General features: G+C 39.3%; 1 protein-coding gene across 8 annotated transcripts in view; it reads right to left on the bottom strand.

Moving 5' to 3' along the window:
* MAST4 (microtubule associated serine/threonine kinase family member 4) overlaps window positions 1–21,382 on the bottom strand; it is a gene marked incomplete at its 5' end in the record, with an annotated part of 581,401 nt that overhangs the window by 82,529 nt on the left and 477,490 nt on the right. For all 8 annotated transcript variants that reach the window (XM_081231058.1, XM_081231059.1, XM_081231061.1 and 5 more), the window contains one exon: window positions 1,185–1,254. In XM_081231058.1, coding sequence (XP_081087184.1) covers window positions 1,185–1,254 — 70 coding nt within the window. The remainder of the gene's footprint in view (window positions 1–1,184; window positions 1,255–21,382) is intronic.

Here is a 21,382-nt window from a genome sequence, read left to right as displayed (position 1 = left end):
CGATCCCTGGCCAGGAAGATCCCACATGCCACGGAGCAACTAAGCCCGTGTGCCACAACTACTGAGCCTGAGCTCTAGAGCCCGAGCCACAACTACTGAGCCCGCATGCCACAACTACTGAAGCCTGCGTGCCTAGAGCTCGTGCTCCACAACAAGAGAAGCCACCACAATGAGAAGCCCGCACACTGCAATGAAGAGTAGCCCCCGCTCGCCACAACTAGAGAAAAGCTCACGTGCAGCAACAAAGACCCAACGCCCAACGCAGGGAAAAAAAGAAAAAAAATATGTGTGTGTGTGTGTGTGTGTGTGTGTGTGTGTGTATATATATGTATATATATATACATACACACATATATATAAACAAATTTCTAGGACATTCAGACCATAAAATGAATTCATTCTGAATATGCAGAAACCTAGCTAAAGGGGCAATTTTGTTTTCCATGTGTTTTTCCTGGGTAGAAGAAGGCAGGGTATACACATGTTGAGAGGGATGACGGAACCCAGGAAGGTGAAGATTTGAATGTGACAGGGTGAAGTACACTAATTCCACACACAGAACACAGAAGAGGTGGCTGTGTAGACTCCTCTGACTGGGAGAAATCACGGTAGAAGATCCAGAACTGAAAAGGTTTGATAATAGATCATATGCCCACTGTCCTCTGAGCAACAATACTTTCTCATGACTCACTGACCCAGATATGAGACATATAACTTTGATATTTGGTGTCCAATTCTAACTAAGATAGGAAGAGAAAACATAAAACATCCTCATGGCTTTATTTCAGAGAGATCACTAAATTGCTGGTGCCCTCAAGGAAAAGCATCTTAGAGTTTATACCTTGTGATCCCGAGTAAGATCATTTTTATTAAGGGGGAAAAAAAAACGTATTTCAAGAACAACAAAAACAATTGCACCAAGACATATAGGTGAATCAAGTCCTTATAATATAAGCTCAGATAATTCAGTAAAAATCTGTTGATCATCAAAAGCATGTATGAGACACTGCACTGGGGATGGGAGAAAAGGTGGAAATGGTTTTCTCCTGCCCTCAGTGAGAGCCCACCATCTAGGAAGGACCAAGAGAGGTACATATAGCTCTAAAGGGTAGTGGAGGGAGTGGGGTGGGGGGATGGGATTCTCCATGTAACACTTCATTATTCTACTCACAAGAAGTCCTTACCTCCGTGCAAATGAAAAATGGGCAGAGGCACTGGGGGAGAAGTTTCTTGGACTATCTTGAGGGCTATTTCCTGTGGAGAGAAAGAAGAAAAAAACTTGACATCATGACTATGTTTTTGTATCTTTATCTACATCCAAAACCTTCTTCTCTTTAGTAGTAAGTTTCTGTACACTTTGGTAAAATGTCCATCTCCTCAAAAAATGTTTTACTTTTACTTGGAGAAGAGACAGGGGGTCGGCTTGAGTTCCAGCACAGCTTTCCAAGTGTGTAATATATGAATAAACAAACCTACATCACCAACCAGCAGTTTTCCATATATTTAACAACCTAAATATTTCTGTCCTACAGAATAATGAATATACAAATGTCCTGGTTCCTACTCTTCCAGATGTTAACATTTCCAACAGCAGGATGGATGGAGAAGTATATGCTTCAATTGGGAGGGTGAGGCTTTCTATTTTAAGGAGGCAGTCTTGATATTTTTATTTATAGAAACCGAAATAAAATTCTGAGTTCTCAAAAATGAATCCTCATATTTCAAAGTAAATATTTTAAAGGGAGAAATGTCAGAACAAGTCATAAAATACTGGGGAGAACCCAACAGTTCAGACCTATTCCTCAAATGATCCAGCTCTATCTCAGCATGGCCTAGTGGCCCAGCAGGACTAACCCATATCAGTATTTTCTTCAATAGTCTCTCTGCTCCTAAGCAGCTGGGTGGTGACTGGCCAGGCAGCCTTTAAAAGCCACAGTCACGGGCTTCCCTGGTGGCGCAGTGGTTGAGAGTCCGCCTGCCGATGCAGGGGGCACGGGTTCGTGCCCCGGTCCGGGACGATCCCACATGCCGTGGAGCGGCTGGGCCCGTGAGCCATAGCTGCTGAGCCTGCGCGTCCGGAGCCTGTGCTCCGCAATGGGAGAGGCCACAGTAGTGAGAGGCCCGTGTACCGCAAAAAAAAAAAAAAAAAAAAAAAAAAAAAAAAAAAAAAGCCACAGTCATACAGAGGCTGGCAGAGGGTGTCTTCCCCAAGTCCTCTGGAGGCAGGTGGAGCACGGGTTGCTCACTGTAAGGTGGAAGCTCCTGGGGGACTTGCTACTTTCCCCATCAGAACATGTAACCTGCTACTGATCACTGAGAAAGCTTGGCAGGCAGCAGGTGAGGGGAGGTTCAGGGCACTCCAGACCACCCTGCTTCCCTCTGCATGTTTAATTAGGTTGGCAGAATTTCCTGAGGACCGAATGGGACTGTAGCTGGTGTAAATAAGGAGGTTAGGAAAGGCAGCAAACTAATCCTGTATGTTCTTGAAACACAGAAAATAAATCAAGAAGACATGTTGAATCCTTAACAACAAGCCAGTTGCCACATTACTGATTTCTTACCGGAAGTGACAATTGTAATTATGGGTAAGGAATACAAGGCGGCACCTTCAAGTCAGTACCTAGCTATAAAGGTAAACAATGTATTATTACCTGTGTGCAAAAAGAATAGATTAATGCATTAAAGTGGATAATTTCAGGACTTCTGGACTGGCTACACCTTTACCGAAATTTTTCAATTAAAGTTGCAGATTTTATAGTGATGGCATCAACAGATGCCATTAAGTTTATGACAGACAGCACAAGTAAAGCCATTTAACTGGGAAGCGCTGAAAAGCCCATTTCTTTATGGATAGAGAATCAAGAAGCATTTTCCCCCTGCAGCAATGAAATTTATCAGGCCTTTGCATCTATTGTTCCTTGGCACCCTGGAGAAATGGATTCTGCATTTGCCATCCAGTAATCCAGGACTCTTTTTGTCCATTTATCTACACAGCTAAATTAAGTTCTTTGAACTTTTCCCAACAGCCTTCATTCCCCCTGCCCCCCCCCAATTTAGTTTGTGCATCACTCTTCATATTCCTTAAAAGGTCTTGATTTCAAGATGGCTAGAAATCTTGTTTCTAAAGGGAAACAAATCAAATGCCAGAAATCTCCATGTCGATTTTGTTTTTATTTGGGAAAAAAAGTTCGCTCTGCTCACACCCCACACAGAGCAAACTACCAGTAAATTATGAGGAGAAACAAAACAATTGATTGAAGCCAAGGCATTCTGAGAACAATCCCTGCTACCCTATTCACTGAGAATAAATAATAAGGCCAGTGAAACTTGGCACCAAATTCTTAGCCCTGTGTTCTTTGTAAAGAGAACACTATATCTGGAGGTTATATGAGATCAACCAGAACAACTAGAGAGAGCTTATTAAATGTTTTTAAGACTCTGAAGGAGGGAGAGACAAGGAATTATCTTAAAAACCTTTTCACTTTTAGAGATTTTAAGGAGTGGTCCCCCAGGAAGCTATGTAACATCTTATAATACATGGCGGACCATCACTTTGAGGATGAATGGGCAGAGATGGAGATACAGAGGTAGGTTAATTTAACTCTGCCCTTAAACAAACAAACAAACAAACAAAGAATCCAGGGCTACCATTAACCATTTCTCATCTTCGGGTTTTGCCTTCCTATTCCATGCTGCCTTTCCAGGCACTTCCACTGACAATGTTCCTCAACTCCAAGCTATAGAGCCATTCCTATTATCTTACTAACCACAGATCGTTCTTCTTGTTTCATGTCCGACTGAAGAGCTAGTTGAAATGCAAATATGCGCCCAGGCATTATCACAAAGGCTCTTAAGTGCAACGGGATATTGGAGAAAATGAAGGTGGCATGAACTAGACTGATAATTCCTCAAGGACGAGAGACTATAGCTTAACTTGAGGTCAGTTCAGCAAGGTAGAGATAAAGAGAAGGAATGGAAGGACTTCAGGAAGGGGACAGAATCAACCCAAACACAGCGGGGCAATGCAGTGGAGACGGGCTGTCTACAAGCAGGGAATTCAGACTGGTAAAGCCAATGAGCTGTGAACTACCTGTATTGGTACTACCTGGTGGAAGGCCTTAGATGTTTGGATGCAAGAGAGATGCTAAGAGATTTTAAGCTGGCATGAGTATGCCGAGTGGACAGATGTGCTGCCGAGGAGAAGGAGCTAGATTAGGACGTGGAAAGCCAATAGAAAGGATATTCTGGTGAGCAAACCAAGGGTAATTGGTGATGGATTAGAAATAAGTCATGAAAAAGATTACAGACTAAAAGTGACTGAGGCTTCCAATATGAGTAGACTGTCCCATTAACAGGGAACTTTTAGAGAGAAATGGGGCGGTAGTAATAGTAGAAGAAAAGGGTAGATGAGTATTCTAGACATTTTTGTCATTTGTTACAGAAAATTCCTCTATTTTCCTTAGGGAGAAATTAGAAGATTAGCAGATTAAATAGGCAGAAGTCAATCTTTGAGGTCTTTGTTCTTATTTGAAATAAAAATTGATTTTTATGTTGTCTCTTAAGTCTTAGGGGTACTATTTTTTTTTTTTTTTTGCGGTACGCGGGCCTCTCACTGCTGTGGCCTCTCCCGTTGCGGATCACAGGCTCCGGACGCGCAGGCTCAGAGGCCATGGATCACAGGCCCAGCCGCTCTGCAGCATGTGGGATCTTCCCAGACCGGGGCACGAACACGCGTCCCCTGCATCGGCAGGCGGACCCTCAACCACTGCGCCACCAGGGAAGCCCAGGGGTACTATTTTGTTATACAAAACAACACTAATTTAGAACAGATTGAATTATAAAGCACACCTTATATAGTCTTAACTTAGAGATGAGGACCAGACTGTTGTGGACACGCACAGCACTTCCCCAGGACAAGAAAGTAAGATGGATTGAAACCAGAGTCCTATACTTGACCTTCACTGCTCACAGCACTGCTCTCTGAATTCATCCACCCATCTGCAAAGCAATACCTGAGAGACTCTCAAACGAAAACTGGTGCCAGTTAATTCTCTGCCCATATGTGCAACACTTGCTTATAACACAAATCCAGCTGTTCCCGGGGATTTGCTGGCTCTTGGATGTTTGAGTGCCATGACACTTTATAGACTACTGTTTCTGACCTGGTAAAGGAAACCTTAGTAGTGGTCAGGCATTGAATAGGTAATTAACTCCAGGATCCCCAGGGGCAACTGGCGTTGCTAATACACAGGCAACACATCAAAATAGTACTTTACCTAACGGAGCTACACAGGGTGCCTCATATTAGAGGCAGTTATTGTTAAGAAAGTGATTTCCAGATTAATTAAATTGTTTGATTGCTCTGTAATTAGGTTGGAGAAGTCCTGTGTCTTTACCACAGAGAAACAAGCTGCAAATCTTTTTGGAAGGCATATGCTATACCCACTATAGATTATTAATGTGCTTTTAATAGCTGTCTGTTCACAAAATGATAGTTTCTGGTTGCCTTGATTTTCTATCAGGACTTGAGGGATCCAAGAATTAATGCTAATTGCCATTTGAAACTCCTGGTAGATCAAAAGAGTAAGCCCTCACTTGAATCCTTGTCATTACTTGGTGATCGGCTTAAATTCCTTGTGACTTTTTTACACCATAATAACCAGCGCTGTGTTTCTTAATTGTTCTGCAGGAGATTCTCAGCGACGAATTGACACTGCTGAAAAACCTTAAGTCCAAACTTCACAGGACCAAACCTAGGACCCCCTCACAAGATGTTATGGCAGCAGATAAAGCGGGCAATGGAACAGTTATGCAGGGACCTCAAGCTGAGTGGACTTTGAAAAAGAACATGTCAATTTCATGTGAGAACTTTAAGTCTATGCTACCAGATCCAGCGGACGCCAGAGAAGAGTTAGAAATCCTCCTTTCATTAGCTGTCTCAGAAACTGGCTCCTCTCCAGGTAAAACTGCAGAATATTAATTAAACCTGGGCAGCTGTTTAGACTCTGAGTGGACAGAGAGAAACCCTGATTGGCCTTCGGTGGCATTCTCTCAGGGTAAGCTGTGAAGTGTTCACAGCAGGCCAATAAATAGAGTTTTATGCCTGGGTTTTCAAGTAAAGAGAATTATGCACAATAAATCAAGCCTTTCTTAAAATCTGGCCCCTCTGAACCTCTTTTGGTTTTCTCATCCCTGCCATATTGATCCTTCTTACCCAATACCACTACTCACTGTCATCTGATTAATTCATTCAACAAATATTTATCAATATATAAATGGTGTGATTTGATTTGCATTTTAGAAAGAGCCCTCTAGCTGTTCTGTGGCCAATGGGCTCTAAGCAGGCACACATGGAGGAAGCAGGGAGATCAGTCAGGAGGCTACCAGCATAGACAAGGTATGAGACGATGGTGGTTTGGACAGGATGGGAGTAGATCTCAGGTATGTTCTGGTTGTAGAGCCAACAGGATGTACTGAAAAACTGGACTGAGTGGAAGTATGGGGGAAAGAACAAAATATTGCCATTTGCAACAACATGGATGGACCTGGAGGGTATTATGCTGAGTGAAGTAAGTCAGACAAATACTATATGATACTTTTTAGAATCCACATATAAGTGGTAATACAAATGAATCTATATACGAAACAAAACAGACTCACAGATATACAAGACAAACTTATGGTTACCAAAGGGGAGAGGTAGGGGAGGAGGGACAAATTTGGTGTATGCGATTAACAGATACAAACTACTATATGTAAAATAGATAAGTAACAAAGGATTTACTGTATAACAGAGAATTATACCCAGTATCTTGTAATAACCTATAATGGAATACAATCTGTAAAAACAAACAAGCAAACAAACAAAAAACCCAAAGCACTATGCCATATGCCTGAAACACAATCTTGTAAATCAACTATACTTAATTAAAAAAATGCAAAAAGCCCCTGAAAATCTGGGTGGGATTTATGCTCTTTTATTTACGGAGGCACCACCTCAAATAATTTTAAATATATTAAAATGTTCCATATTATATGCAATCACATGTAACAATGTTACACTTCTTAGATGTAGCATTTATATTACTCAATTAAACACTGAAAGTTCTATTATAGTTTTTTATTGTACTTGAGAGCAAATAACATTTTTCCAGCTCACATTATTCAGTACCTAACAGATTTAATAGCCCTGATCTGTTTGATATAGCCAAACTAGAAAACAGTGCTAGTTAAAAGTTTGCAGAGAAGGAAAATTCTATAGGCTAACTAGTGAAGTTTGAGGAATGATAATTTCAATCATTCTATATCATGTCATCATTGGTAAAACAGAATGAAGTGTAATGACAGGTATACTGTAATTCATTTCTCTCTTCTTCTCACTAACATAATTCTAAATGCTAGTGAGGGATACATTTTGGTTATACGTGTAGACACACAAAAAGCGTATTTTGAATTCTCAGTGCCTAAGCTAGTCCCTGTAACACAGTAAACTAGAAATGTATTTTTTTCTAATTCATCAATTATGTATTAAGTTCTTTTTATATACAGAGCTTTGAGTTACCTGCTAGAATAGATTAAATAGGTAAACAAGACCCAAAGAGCTAAAAATCTACTGATAGAAGATCTGTACTTTACCAACTCTAGACTTCTCTTGTGAAACCAATTCTGGATCCTTATTCATGTGAAAAAGAAATTTTCTTAGATCAAAGCCCTTAAATGTGTCAAAATACTCACTAAAAACAAACTCTCAATGATGATACCACACAGAGAATGTACTAAGTCACAACAGACACTTAAAAAATGGATACACCCTGCTTTCTAAGGAATGACTGATAAGCTTATAGGGTGGAAAACATGTAGGGAGTGAGAGAGATACCCAATAACAGGTCAATTTCTAAGTCATAAGACTCTCACAGATGCCTATTGCCTCCATTTCATGAAGCCATTCCTCTGAAATTTGTGTAGTATATTTGAAATGCTGTGTCATTGACACAAATCTCTTGGAGATGTGTTATAATGGGTTCTCGGGAATGTTTTAGCTTTTCATTGACCCCTCCTTATTACTCTGAATTGATGTCATATCTCAAGGTGATCTCAAGTAAGGACTGGTGAACGTCAAGAGTGATGAAGAAAGTTGATTTTTAGTTGTATGTTTTCCTCCCATCTACAGTAATTCATCTTCCCAGCAATAGAGAAGAGATTACTTTTAGCCTTTGTCTAAAGTTACTGAGAAGCATCTGTAAAGTCAAGGTAGGGGAGGTAAGAACATAGCTACTGTAACAGATATTCCTAAGTTTCATGCAGTTTTATGAAATGTGATGCATTCTATTAATCTTAGATAATTAATTAGTCTCTGAATGTGGATAAAAGACTGAGTTAAAAAATGTAATCTAAGGTGTGCATATTCTTTTTCTATCTTACATGAAGGGATTTCAATTCTTTAACGTAATTAGATACAAAGAATTTCCATTTTTACCTAGAAGAGGGGTGGACAATATCAGGAAATTGGTTCCTCTCAGACTGTTTGCTTCAGTTGCTGAGTAATTTCTAGTCAAAGAGGCAGTATTTAAATGAAATGTTGCACATCCATATAACTTGCTAAAAGTAATCTGAATGTATTCTCTTTTATAAATCTCCTCCTTTCAGCTCCCCTTAAAAATATAACTACTAAATTTAAGGTGGTCCTACTTAAGAAAATGGTAAATGTTCCTTTGGCTTTTGATACAAAGGCATTCATTCCATCTGAAAGAAGCAAAATACGTGTTACGTATTTTTTTAACAGTTAATTATGTTCGGTTTCTAACTCCAGAAATATCTTGAGAGTTAAAGAATTGAAGACAGTCAGTTCTATTGTTTCGTAATAAAATAATATGTAATGTGCCAAGTATCTAATAAATCAGAATGCTGACTTTCAGTTCCCATAAACCATTCTATACAAGATCTTAGAAATTCCCTGGCCCCGAGACTCTCCTCTAATATTTTTCTCCCACTCTCCTCTTCCATACCCTTAGATCAATAAACAGTTCTCAATATGAGGTGCACAGGTGGATTACTTGGGAAGCTTTAAAAATGCTGATGCCAGGCCCTAGTCTACCCCTTTTAAATGAAGTGACTCTAGTCAGCTGCCAGGGCTGAGAACTACGGCCTTAGAATTTCCTTGTACTCCATAAATCATGCCCAAGACTTCATTAGCCATTTAGAGTTCTCAACCAGGAAGTTTTGGATTTTTTACACTCCCCCCCTTTCCTTCTATAACTCAACTTCCCTGCCTTCTTGTCTCAGCTATACTAATTCAATCTCCCTTTTATACATTTACTTCACTCTGACCTCCAAATAGTCTCAAAACAGGACTAAGACTGGAAATTCCTTCTCCATCAACCCAAACAAATAGTATCCCACCATGTCAACACTCCAGTAATCCCACCTGCCTGCAGGTGTCCTCTTAGGTTAATCAAGTAAGTTAATTACACTTCTTCTACCGGAGTCCTATTGCTATTCTCCTCTAAACTCAATTACTTCCACAATTTCTCCTTTCCTCTAAAACAGGAACATCCCCCAAGCTAAGCTGTGTATCATTCCTATGTTCCTGGGTTAAGATTAGAAGTCTCTGTATAAGGAAATCATAGGGAAGAAAACACTCATAAACCATAACCCTGTTTATACTTTTACTATCAACTTTAATCATTTGATTGCTCAAAGCTGAAACACCAGCTATCGTTATAATCAGTATCTAACAGTATATGAACGAGATATTTGCCTTAAAACTGTACATCTCATTCTTTCATTTTTTAAATAAGCAGACGCCTAATATTTGGCCCAGGTAATATCAGAACATGTAAAATTATTAGAAACGTTAAAATCAAGGCATGGGGAGCTCAATTCAGCCAGTGATTATCAGAAGCAAAACTAAAATCATTTTAATTATCCTAATCATTCCTCCTTGCAGAAAGCATGATTTGCCCTTATCCATGATAGGGATGTGTCCATTCAGGGCCTTATTCTATTTATAGTCTACACATGTATCCATATTTTAGCATACAATCCTAAGTAACTGATGGGTGGGGTGAGGGGAGCTTGTTTCAAACCACATGCAACCCTGAGATGCTGGATACACAAATATCAACCTTCAGAGAATCACTACCCTAAGGAGCCACAGATATTAATTATAACGTGTTGAACACTTCAGGTATGTTGGGGTGTATTGAGGCAGGGAAACAAGTTGTAATTACTCTCTTAGAAAGCACAATAGGGTCCTCAAGGTCCTCTGAATGAAAAATTAGGTACATAGCAGGTACATAATTTGGCATATTAAATCATTTAATAAATATTTATTTATCTTACTCAATATAAGACCTGATACTATAAAACTACTAGAAGGAAACAGAGAAAAGACTTCTTGGGCTTCCCTGGTGGTACAGTGGTTAAGAATCCACCTGCCAATGCAGGGCACACACGTTCAAACCCTGGTTGAGGAAGATCCCACATGCCACAGAGCAACTAAGCTCATGCATCACAACTACTGAAGCCTGCGCGCCTAGAGCCCATGCTCCGTAACAAGAGAAGCCACTGCAATGAGAAGCCCAGGCACTGCAACGAAGAGAAGCTCATGCACCCCAACGAAGAGTAGCCTCCGCTTGCCGCAACTAGAGAAAGCCTGCGCTCAGCAATGAAGACCCAATGCAGCCAAAAATAAATAAATAAAATAAATACATTTATATATATATGTAAAAACTTAAAAAAAAAACTCCTTGACATTGGTTTTGGAAACAATTTTTTGGATATGACAGCAAAAGGGCAAACAACAAAAGCAAAAATAAACAAATGGGACTACATCAAATTAAAAAGCTTCTATGCAGCAAAAGAAACAATCAGGGTTTCCCTGGTGGCACAGTGGTTAAGAATCAGCCTGCCAATGCAGGAGACACGGGTTTGATCCATGGTCCGGGAAGATCCCACATGTGGTGGAGCAACTAAGCCCTGTGTGCCACAACTATTCGCCTGTGCTCTAGAACCCGTGAGCCACAACTACTGAGCCCATGTGCTGCAACTACTGAAGCCTGTGCCCCTAGAGCCTGTGTTCCGCAACAAGAGAAGCCACTGCAATGAGAAGCCCACGCACCACAGAGAAGAGTAGCCCCCACTCGCCACAACTAGAGAACGTCCCCGCACAGCAACGAAGACCCAACGCAGCCAAAAATAAATAAAACAAATTTAAAAAAAAAAAGAAACAATCAGTGAAATGAAAACGCAACCTACTGAACAAGAGAAAATATATGCAAACCATGTCTCTGACAAGGGACTGATATCCAAAAAAATAATACAATTCAATAGCAAAAAACCAAACAATCTGATTAAAAATGGGCAAATAGGGGCTTCCTGGTGGTGCAGTGGTTGAGAGTCCGCCTGCCAATGCAGGGGACACGGGTTCGAGCCCTGGTCTGGGAAGATCCCACATGCCACGGAGCAACTAGGCCCGTGAGCCACAACTACTGAGCCTGCGTGTCTGGAGCCTGTGCTCCGCAACAAAAGAGGCCGCGATAGTGAGAGGCCTGCGCACCGCGATGAAGAGTGGCCCCCACTTGCCGCAACCAGAGAAAGCCCTCGCACAGAAACAAAGACCCAACACAGCCATAAATAAATTAATTAATTAATAATTTTTAAAAAAAATGGGCAAATAGGGCCTCCCTGGTGGCGCAGTGGTTGAGAGTCCGCCTGCTGATGCAGGGGATACGGGTTCGTGCCCCAGTCTGGGAGGATCCCATATGCCGCGGAGCGGCTGGGCCCGTGAGCCATGGCCGCTGGGCCTGCGCATCCGGAGCCTGTGCTCCGCAACGGGAGAGGCCACAACAGTGAGAGGCCCACATACCGCAAAAAGAAAAAAAAAAAAAAAAAAAAAAAAAAATGGGCAAATAACTCGAATAGACACTTTCTCAAAGAAGATATACAAATGGCCAACGGGTACATGAAAAGGTGCTCACCATCACTAGGCATCAGGGAAATGCAAATCAAAACCACAATGAGATTTCACGTCACAACTGTCAGAATGGCTATTATCAAAAAAACAAGAGATAACAAACAGTGAAGATATGGAGAAAAGAGAACCTGGTTCACTGTTGTTGGGAATGTAAACTGGTGCAGACACTATAGAGCCTCCTCAAAAAATTAACAATGAAACTACTATGGTCCAGCAATTCCACTTCTGCGCATTTATCTGAAGAAAATGGCATCACTATCTCAAAAAGACATCTGCACTCCCACGTTCACTGCAACATTATTTATAACAGCCAAGACATGGTAATCACCTAAGTGTCCCTTGACGGATGAAAGGGTACACACACACACACACACACACACACACAGTGGAATGTTATTTGTTCATTAAAAAAAGATCTTGCCTATTGTGACAACATGGATGGACCTTAATGGCATTATGCTTAGTGAAATAAGACAGAGAAAGACAAATACTGTATGTTCTCACTTATATGTGGAGTCTAAAAATCTCAAACTCAGAAATAGAGAGTAGAAATCTGGTTGCCAGTTACTTGGGGTGGGAGAAATGGGGAGATTGTTAAAGGGTACAAATTTCTAGTTATTAGATGAATAAGTTCTGGGGATTTAACATATAGCATAGGGACTATAATTAACAGTACTGTATTATATATTAAAAGTTGTTAAGAGAGTCAATGTTTAATGTTAACACCATACACACAAAAATCATAATTATGTGAGGGGATGTAGAAGTTAACTAACCTTATTGTGGTAATGATTTCATAACACATACATGTATCAAATCAACATGTCATATTCCTTAAACTTATATGTTATATGTCATTAATATCTCAATAAAGCTTGGGGGAGAGTCGATATATGCTGGGTACCTTGCTAGACCTATTAAGTCAAAGGTAATTGATATGGGGGGGTTTCCTTCAAGTGATGTTGGCAGTGATGCTGGATGAAATGGAATACTGTCATTCTGGAGACTGTTTAAGCTAGAGCTCTGTATCCTGAGAACACTCAAAGGGTCAAAAATAAACAATCACTTTGGGTGTCAGGTCAGTGTGAATGTAATGCAGACCAGTGCTTAGCAGTTGGACAGGAAAGCCCTGCCGTATTTCCCTCCTTTTTGGCTACAATGTGGCAGACCCTTAGTAGCCTTTGGAGGAAGTTAGATGAATCACACCATCTCTGACAATGCTCTCACCCACCAGGCAGGAAAGAAAGATCCAACAGAACATAATGGGATACTGCACTCATGGTGATATGTATACATAAAGTGAGGAAGCCACAAATTCAGAAGACAGAAGAATGGATGGCTGCAGAGAGGCAACTTTTCATCTGAACCCTGAAGGAAGGTGGTAACTGAAAGGAAAGGAGCCCTTTGAAGCAGAGGAAACTGAAAAAACAAAGGGACAGAGTCTCAAAAGAGAACAGCACAATTTTACGTCTTAATTTTATTACAAAAGCAATTATATACGTTGAAAAAAAAATTCAAATAGTTCAAGGAGGTATAAAATAAAGACTGAAAATCTCTCCTAGCCTCTGACTCTCATTCACTGATTCATTCAAATACTTAATATGAACTCATTATGGGCCAGGCACCACAACAAGTTATGGGCCACATGCTGCTTCCCCACCCCGAGTTCTACTCTTCAGATGTATGGATTTATCTAGAAATACATGTAGATATATAAGTATATATTAGGTATATTTTATTTTATTTTATTTATTTTTTTTTTTTTTATTTTTTTTTTTTTGCGTTATGCGGGCCTCTCACTGTTGTGGCCTCTCCCCTTGCGGAGCGCAGGCTCCGGACGCACAGGCTCAGCGGCCATGGCTCACGGGCCTAGCCGCTCTGCGGCATGTGGGATCTTCCCGGACCGGGGCACGAACCCGTGTCCCCTGCATCGGCAGGCGGACTCTCAACCACTGTGCCACCAGGGAAGCCCCTAGGTATATTTTAAAATTCCCCAAATAATACCATGCTATATATATATATATATTTATACATACACACACACTTACATATACAGTTGACCCTTGAACAACACAGATTTGAAGTGTGCGGGTCCACATATATGCAGATTTTTTCAATAGTAAATCCTACAGTACCACATGTGTTCAGAGTTGACTGAATGTGCGGATATGGACTGTGAATACAGAGGAATTGTGAATCAGAGGAACCTCAGGTACAGAGGGACGACTCAAAGTTATACTGAGATTTTCAACTGTGCAGAGGGCGGGTACCTGTAACCCCTGTCAACTATTTATATATATATTCTATAATTGCTGTTTTTTGTTAATAATCTAGCTACAACTTTCTATATCAGTTCATCTAAATAAACCTCTGTCATCTTTAGAATCAAATAAAATTCCAATATGTCTTGTACCATAATTTACTCAGGCTTCTGTTAATGGATATTTAGACTGATTTCAGTGCTTTGATTATCCAATGAATATCTTCTGAATATTTAAGTGATTATATCCAAGAGCTAAATTCCTGGAAGCAGAACTACTGGCCCCAAAAGTGAGTTCAGAAATCTCTTGCATTCCTATACACTAATGATGAAAAATATGAAAGAAAAATTAAGGAAACACTCCTATTTACCACTGCCACAAAAAGAATAAAATACCTAGGAATAAACTTACCTAAGGAGACAAAAGACCTGTATGTAGAAAACTATAAGACACTGATGAAGGAAGGAAATTAAAGATGATACAAACAGATGGAGAGATATTCCAAGTTCTTGGATTGGAAGAATCAGCATTGTGAAAATGACTATACTACCCAAAGCAATCTACAGATTCAATGCAATCCCTATCAAACTACCAACAGCATTTTCACAGAACTAGAACAAAAAATTTCAAAATTTGTATGGAAACACAAAAGACCCCAAATAGCCAAAGCAATCTTGAGAAAGAAAAAAGGAGCTGGAGGAATCAAACTCCCGGACTTCAGACTATACTACAAAGCTACAGTAATCAAGACAGTATGGTACTGGCACAAAAACAGAAATATACATCAATGGAACAGGATAGAAAGCCCAGAGATAAGCCCACACAAATATGGTCACATTATTTTTGATAAAGGAGGCAAGAATATACAATGAAGAAAAGACAGCCTCTTCAATAAGTGGTGCTGGGAAAACTGGACAGCTACATGTAAAAGAATGAAATTAGACCACTCCCTAACACCATACACAAAAATAAGCTCAAAATGGATTAAAGATCTAAATGTAAGGCCAGACACTATAAAACTCTTAGAGGAAAACATAGGCAGAACACTCTATGACATAAATCACAGCAAGATTCTTTTTGACCCACCTGCTAGAGAAATGGAAATAAAAACAAAAATAAACAAATGGGACCTAATGAAACTTAAAAGCTTTTGCACAGCAAAGGAAACCATAAACAAGACAAAAAGACAGCCCTCAGAATGGGAGAAAATATTTGCAAATGAAGCAACTGACAAAGGATTAATCTCCAAAATTTATAAACAGCTCATGTAGCTCAATATCAAAAAAACAACCCACTCCTAAAATGGGCAGAAGACCTAAATAGATATTTCACCAAAGAAGATATACAGATTTCCAACAAACACATGAAAGGATGCTCAACATCACTAATCATTAGAGAAATGCAAATCAAAACTACAATGAGGTATCACCTCACACCAGTCAGAATGGCCATCATCAAAAAATCTACAAACAATAAATGCTGGAGAGGGTGTGAAGAAAAGGGAATCCTCTTGCACTGTTGGTGGGAATGTAAACTGATACAGCCACTATGGAGAACAGTATGGAGGTTCCTTAAAAAACTAAAAATAGAACTACCATATGACCCAGCAATCCCACTACTGGGCATATACCCTGAGAAAACCATAATTAAAAAAGAGTCATGTACCATAATGTTCATTGCAGCCCTATTTACAATAGCCAGGACATGGAAGCAACCTAAGTGTCCATCAACAGATGAATGGATAGAGATGATGTGGCACATATATAGAATGGAATATTACTCAGCCATAAAAAATGAAATTGAGTTATTTGTAGTGAGGTGGATGGACCTAGAGTCTGTCATACAGAGTGAAGTAAGTCAGAAAGAGAAAAACAAATACCATATGCTAACACACATATATGGAATCTAAAAATAAATAAAAATAAATAAAAATGGTTATGAAGAACCTAGGGGCAGGACAGGAATAAAGACGCAGGTGTAGAGAATGGACTTGAGGACATAGGGAGGGGGAAGGGTAAGCTGGGACGAAGTGAGAGAGTGGCATGGATTAATAACATATACTACCAAATGTAAAACAGATAGCTAGTGGGAAGCAGCCGCATAGCACAGGGAGATCAGCTCAGTGCTTTGTGACCACCTAGAGGGGTGGGATAGGGAGGGTGGGAGGTAGACACAAGAGGGAAGAGATATGGGAACATATGTATATGTATAGCTGATTCACTTTGTTATAAAGCAGAAACTAACATACCATTGTAAAGCAATTATACTCCAATAAAGATGTTTAAGAAGAAAAAAAAGGGAGTTCACTTTTCACTTTGGTGCATATAACTAAATTGCTCTCCAAAGACACTGCCCTAATTTACACTGTCACTAGTGGCATATGGAACACCATCTCCCCTTATTCTTGCCAACACAGAATTTTTTCATATTTGGTGGTATCATATTGTTTTTCTTTTAATTATATTGTTTTGATATGCATTTCTTTAGGATGAGTGAAACTGAGCCTCTTTTAAAATGTTAACTGACCATTTGTTCTTTTTTGTACTAACCACCTGCTTCATACTTTACTCCTCTGAATGTTAGTCTTTTTTTGAAATTAATTTGTTTTTTGTTTTTTTCTACAATGAGGCAATTCTGTCAATACATTGAAGATGTTTCTCCCATTTGTGCTTATCTTTTTTTTTTTTTTTTTTTTTTGTGTGTGTGTGGTATACGGGCCTCACACTGTTGTGGCCTCTCCCATTGCGGAGCACAGGCTCCAGACGCGCAGGCTCAGCGGCCATGGCTCACGGGCCCAGCTGCTCCGCGGCATGTGGGATCTTCCCGGACCGGGGCACGAACCCGTGTCCCCTGCATCGGCAGGCAGACTCTCAACCACTGCGCCACCAGGGAAGCCCTGTGCTTATCTTTTAATGTTGCTTATGGTAACTCATCTGCAGAGAAAATTTTATGTAATCAAATTTATCAACCATTTTCCTTTATGGCTTACAAGGTTTTGTACCTTGTTTGGAAAGACCTTCCCCACTCCCAAATTATTTTCTAAATGCAACCATATTTTCTTCTAGTAGTTTTATGGGTTTTTTAAATTAAAATATTTTTCTGTATCTACATGGGATTTATATGGTTTAAGGAGTAAGATATAGCAGTCCAGTTTACTTCTTTTCCAAATGGCTAATCAACTGATTCAAGACCATTTATTGGGTTAATAATCTACATTTTCCCCAACGATTTCAGTAAGGCATACTTAAGGAATGCCAACTAACATGATGCCATAGAGGGGGAGCTGTAGGAAGTTAGGACAGAGCAGTAAATGATGGGGAGCATAGAGAATAGATGAGAATCAAACTAGAGAAATCTGAAGACCAGTTGGAAATATCCTTTAGGGCAGTATTCCAGGTGACTTTTGACCTGGATGGGACCGTGGAATCCCTATTTGTATGAAGTATTCCAGGTGATTCTTAGGCACACTAGAGTTTCAGGATGGCTTTAGAACAGTCATTCTTTACATTGGTTTCACATACAAACAGCCTAGGGAACTTTAAAAAATCCAATGACCAAGTCACACTTCAGTCCAATTAAATCAAAATGGGGGTTGGGGTGAGGGAAGTATCAGTCATTTGTAAAGCTTCCCAGGTGATTCCAATGTGCACTCAAGTTGGAGAAACACTGCTTTAGATTCTGCTAAAGAAAGTGAATTTTATAGATTAAGTTGTTCTCTAACCTAACTATGTATCAAAATCCCCTGGGGAGCTTTTAAAAAGATATACACTGATGCCAGGCCAGACAGATGAAGTTTCTGATTTAATTGGTCTGGGACCTGGGTATTTTTTTAAGCTCCACAGGTGATTGTAATGTGCAGCAAGGCTTTAGGACCTACAGTACAATCATTCTCAAACTGCAGAGTGTGTCAGAATCACCTTGAGGATTTACTGGGCACCACCCCCATAGTTACTTAATTAGTGAGTATGGGTTGGAGTCTGATAGTTTGTATTTTTAACTAGTCTCCTGGTGCTGCTCGTCAGTGGATCACACTTTGGGAACCACTACACTCATGCACGTCATGACAAACCATGGGATGTTTTTCTTCAGTTAAAAGACATAATTAAGTTCCTGTCTTAAAAAATAATAGCTTCAGGGCTTCCCTGGTGGTGCAGTGGTTGAGAGTCCACCTGCCGATGCACGGGACACGGGTTCGTGCCCCGGTCCGGGAAGATCCCACATGCCGCGGAGCAGCTGGGCCCGTGAGCCATGGCCGCTGAGCCTGCGCGTCCAGAGCCTGTGCTCCACAACGGGAGAGGCCACAACAGTGAGAGGCCCACGTACCGCAAAAAAAAAAAAAAAAGAAAAAATAGCTTCAACGTAGAAGAAAGATTTGAGAGGCAGTGAGAGTATGCAGGAAGATGGAGCCCAGTTCTCATTCCACTGCAAAATCCCCGAGCAACTGGCTCGGGAAAGGAGCCAGGTGTAAAACACATTTCAGGGGAGACTTAGCAGGGAGGGTTTAACAAAAGATGATGCTGAAGTTGCTAGCTTGGGTGACCATGTGGATGATGTTGCCAATAACTGAGAATAAACAGCATTGGTGACAAGATACTTGGTATTGAATAAGTGCCAGTAAGTACAAACAGGCATCTACATTCAGGAGAAAGGCCCAAGATAAAACTGGAGGAAAAATCAGCACATGCATCAATCAGAGAACCTTGGTCAAGAAGTGACTGTCACAAGTAAAAGGGTGACAAAGGATTTAACCCAAGGGATCCCAAGAGTTAAAATGGATGAGAAAACAAAAAGGAATCATAGGAAGCAAGGGAAGAGATATAGTCAAGACGTAGAAAATGGTTCCTGACATCAAATCCTGCAAGGGTGCTCACAATGAGTAATATTATTTTACAAAGAAGTCATTGCATTCGACCACTGGAAGACCATGGTTTTCATGGAGCAGTAGGACAGGTGTGGTGTTGTGCCTGGGTACATCATCGGTGAATCCTGGCCAATGTTGGACCTGAACGACTTTCCCAAGGGAACTAGAGTAGGAATATTGGGCTTTGTTTTACTGAGACATTAAATGAAGATAACAACATCTACATTTGGTTATTAATTTAATCAAGTTATAAGTTTTAAAAGACATTTCAAATGTTATAATAGCTCATAATTTCATAGAATGATTTAAAACCTAATATTAAAAATGTGCTATCAGGTGGAAAATCAAGGAGGTAATACCTAAGTGAGGGGTTGGCTTTCACATTTTCTGATAGGAAGCTACAGCAAACCAAAATGCTTCCTCTATAGTCTAGAATATCTAATTGTCAAACCTTAGTACAGAACAATTTTACTCAGGATATTTTTAATTAACAACATCTCTTTTACTAGAAAATATAGGAAAAAGTTCTGCTCAATAGTTTTGTAATGTTTTCCAACAGCAATTAACTCAGATCAAAAAAAAAAAAGAAAGAAAAAAGACATTTTTATTCAGCAATGTACATCATAAAAAAACAATCTTCATCCAGAATCTACACTACCCTTCAGCAGACACATGATTTTCTAAGTGATGTTAGGGTAGAATATAGTAGCATATGCCCATCACCCCCATGGGGCTGACTAAGGATAAATTAGACTGAGGGGATAACTTTAGTAGTACTACTAATATTAGAAAATGCTAAACATAAAACTGTTTAAACTGGAGGCAGATGGTGAGGGCGGAAGCAATATGCACATAGGATCTTGCTGGTGAAACGTTTAAAATCCGTAGAAAAGGAACTGCTCACTTTTAAAATAACCTTAAAAGCCTGAGTCTAAAGCTAACACACACTCATGGTTGAGGACTTGAAAATACCTAAAATTATAGAAATGAAATTGGTAATTCTACTAATGTAATGTGGGGTTTTTCTTTGGTCTGTTTTTATAGTGTGTACATGTATACACAAACATACTTTTAAATAGGATCATAAACCATATTCAGTTTTTGTATCCTGGTCTTTATAATTAGGTTGTGATTATAATTTTCCTATCCATTAAATATTTTTTAAAATGTGATGACTTTTTAATGGCTACACATTATTTATTATACAGATGGCCTATCATTTAAGCATCACTCTTCTTACTATTTAATGTTTAGGCTGTTTCTATTTTTGTGCTATATAATGCTGCAATTAACATTCTGAAATATGTATTTCTGAATACTTTTCTGATTATTTCCTTAAATTAAATTTCATGAAAAGCAAATAACAGTTCAAGTGATATGAACTATTTTTAGGGTTCTTGACATAATATATCACTCTGCTTTCTAAAAAGACTGTAAATTTACATCAATGTACTGAGAATACCCATCTCACTGTACCATTACCAGAAAATGATTATTACCATGTATGCTTTTAATATTTGCAATCAGGTGAAAACTGGTATTTCATTATTTAGATTTGCATTTATTTGATTAGTGAGAGATTGAACTTTTCATTTGTTTACTTGTCATTTCCATTTCTTCCTTTGTGAGCTGTCTGTTCATGTACTTTGCCTATTTATTTAGTGGGATATTAGATTTTTTTCTTACATTATTTACAAGAGCTCTTTATGACTTAATAATACTAAACTTCTGCCCATTATATTTGTTGCAGATATTTTCGGTTATTTCTTAGTGTTTTCATTTTGTTTATGATATTTAACTTACAGAATTTCAAACTCTTAATATACTCATATTATCAATCTTTTTTCCTTAGTGAATTCTTCCACTTTTTTATGCTCAGAAATTATTTCCCCATCCTAAACATATAAATACTCAACTGCATATTAATTTTGCTTTTTAGGGCTTAATTTTTTGCAGGTAAATTAAAATACATACAAAAACCATTTTAGTATATAGTATGGAGGAAGCTCACCTCACATATTTTCATACAGAGAGCGAATTTTTCCAATATCATTTGCTGATTAAACTTTTTCTTTCTCAGTGGTGTGTGATGTTTCCCTCATCATATTGTCTTCAAACTCTGCCAATTTTTATTTCATGTGTAAAGGGCTGCTTGCATTTGTATCATTTTATGATATGTGTTAATCTCAGGTAGTCAGGTCTGACTCACTGAATTCACTTAGCCAACTGTATTGACCCAGTCTTCCATGTGCTCTAGAGTCATCATGCCATATTACCACAGTGAGC

The sequence above is a fragment of the Mesoplodon bidens genome (genome assembly GCF_964165515.1).
Source record: "Mesoplodon bidens genome assembly, chromosome: 4".
NCBI lineage: Eukaryota > Metazoa > Chordata > Mammalia > Artiodactyla > Ziphiidae > Mesoplodon > Mesoplodon bidens.
The sequence above is the reverse complement of the archived record's forward strand: the minus strand, read 5'-3'. Positions and strand labels throughout refer to the sequence as shown.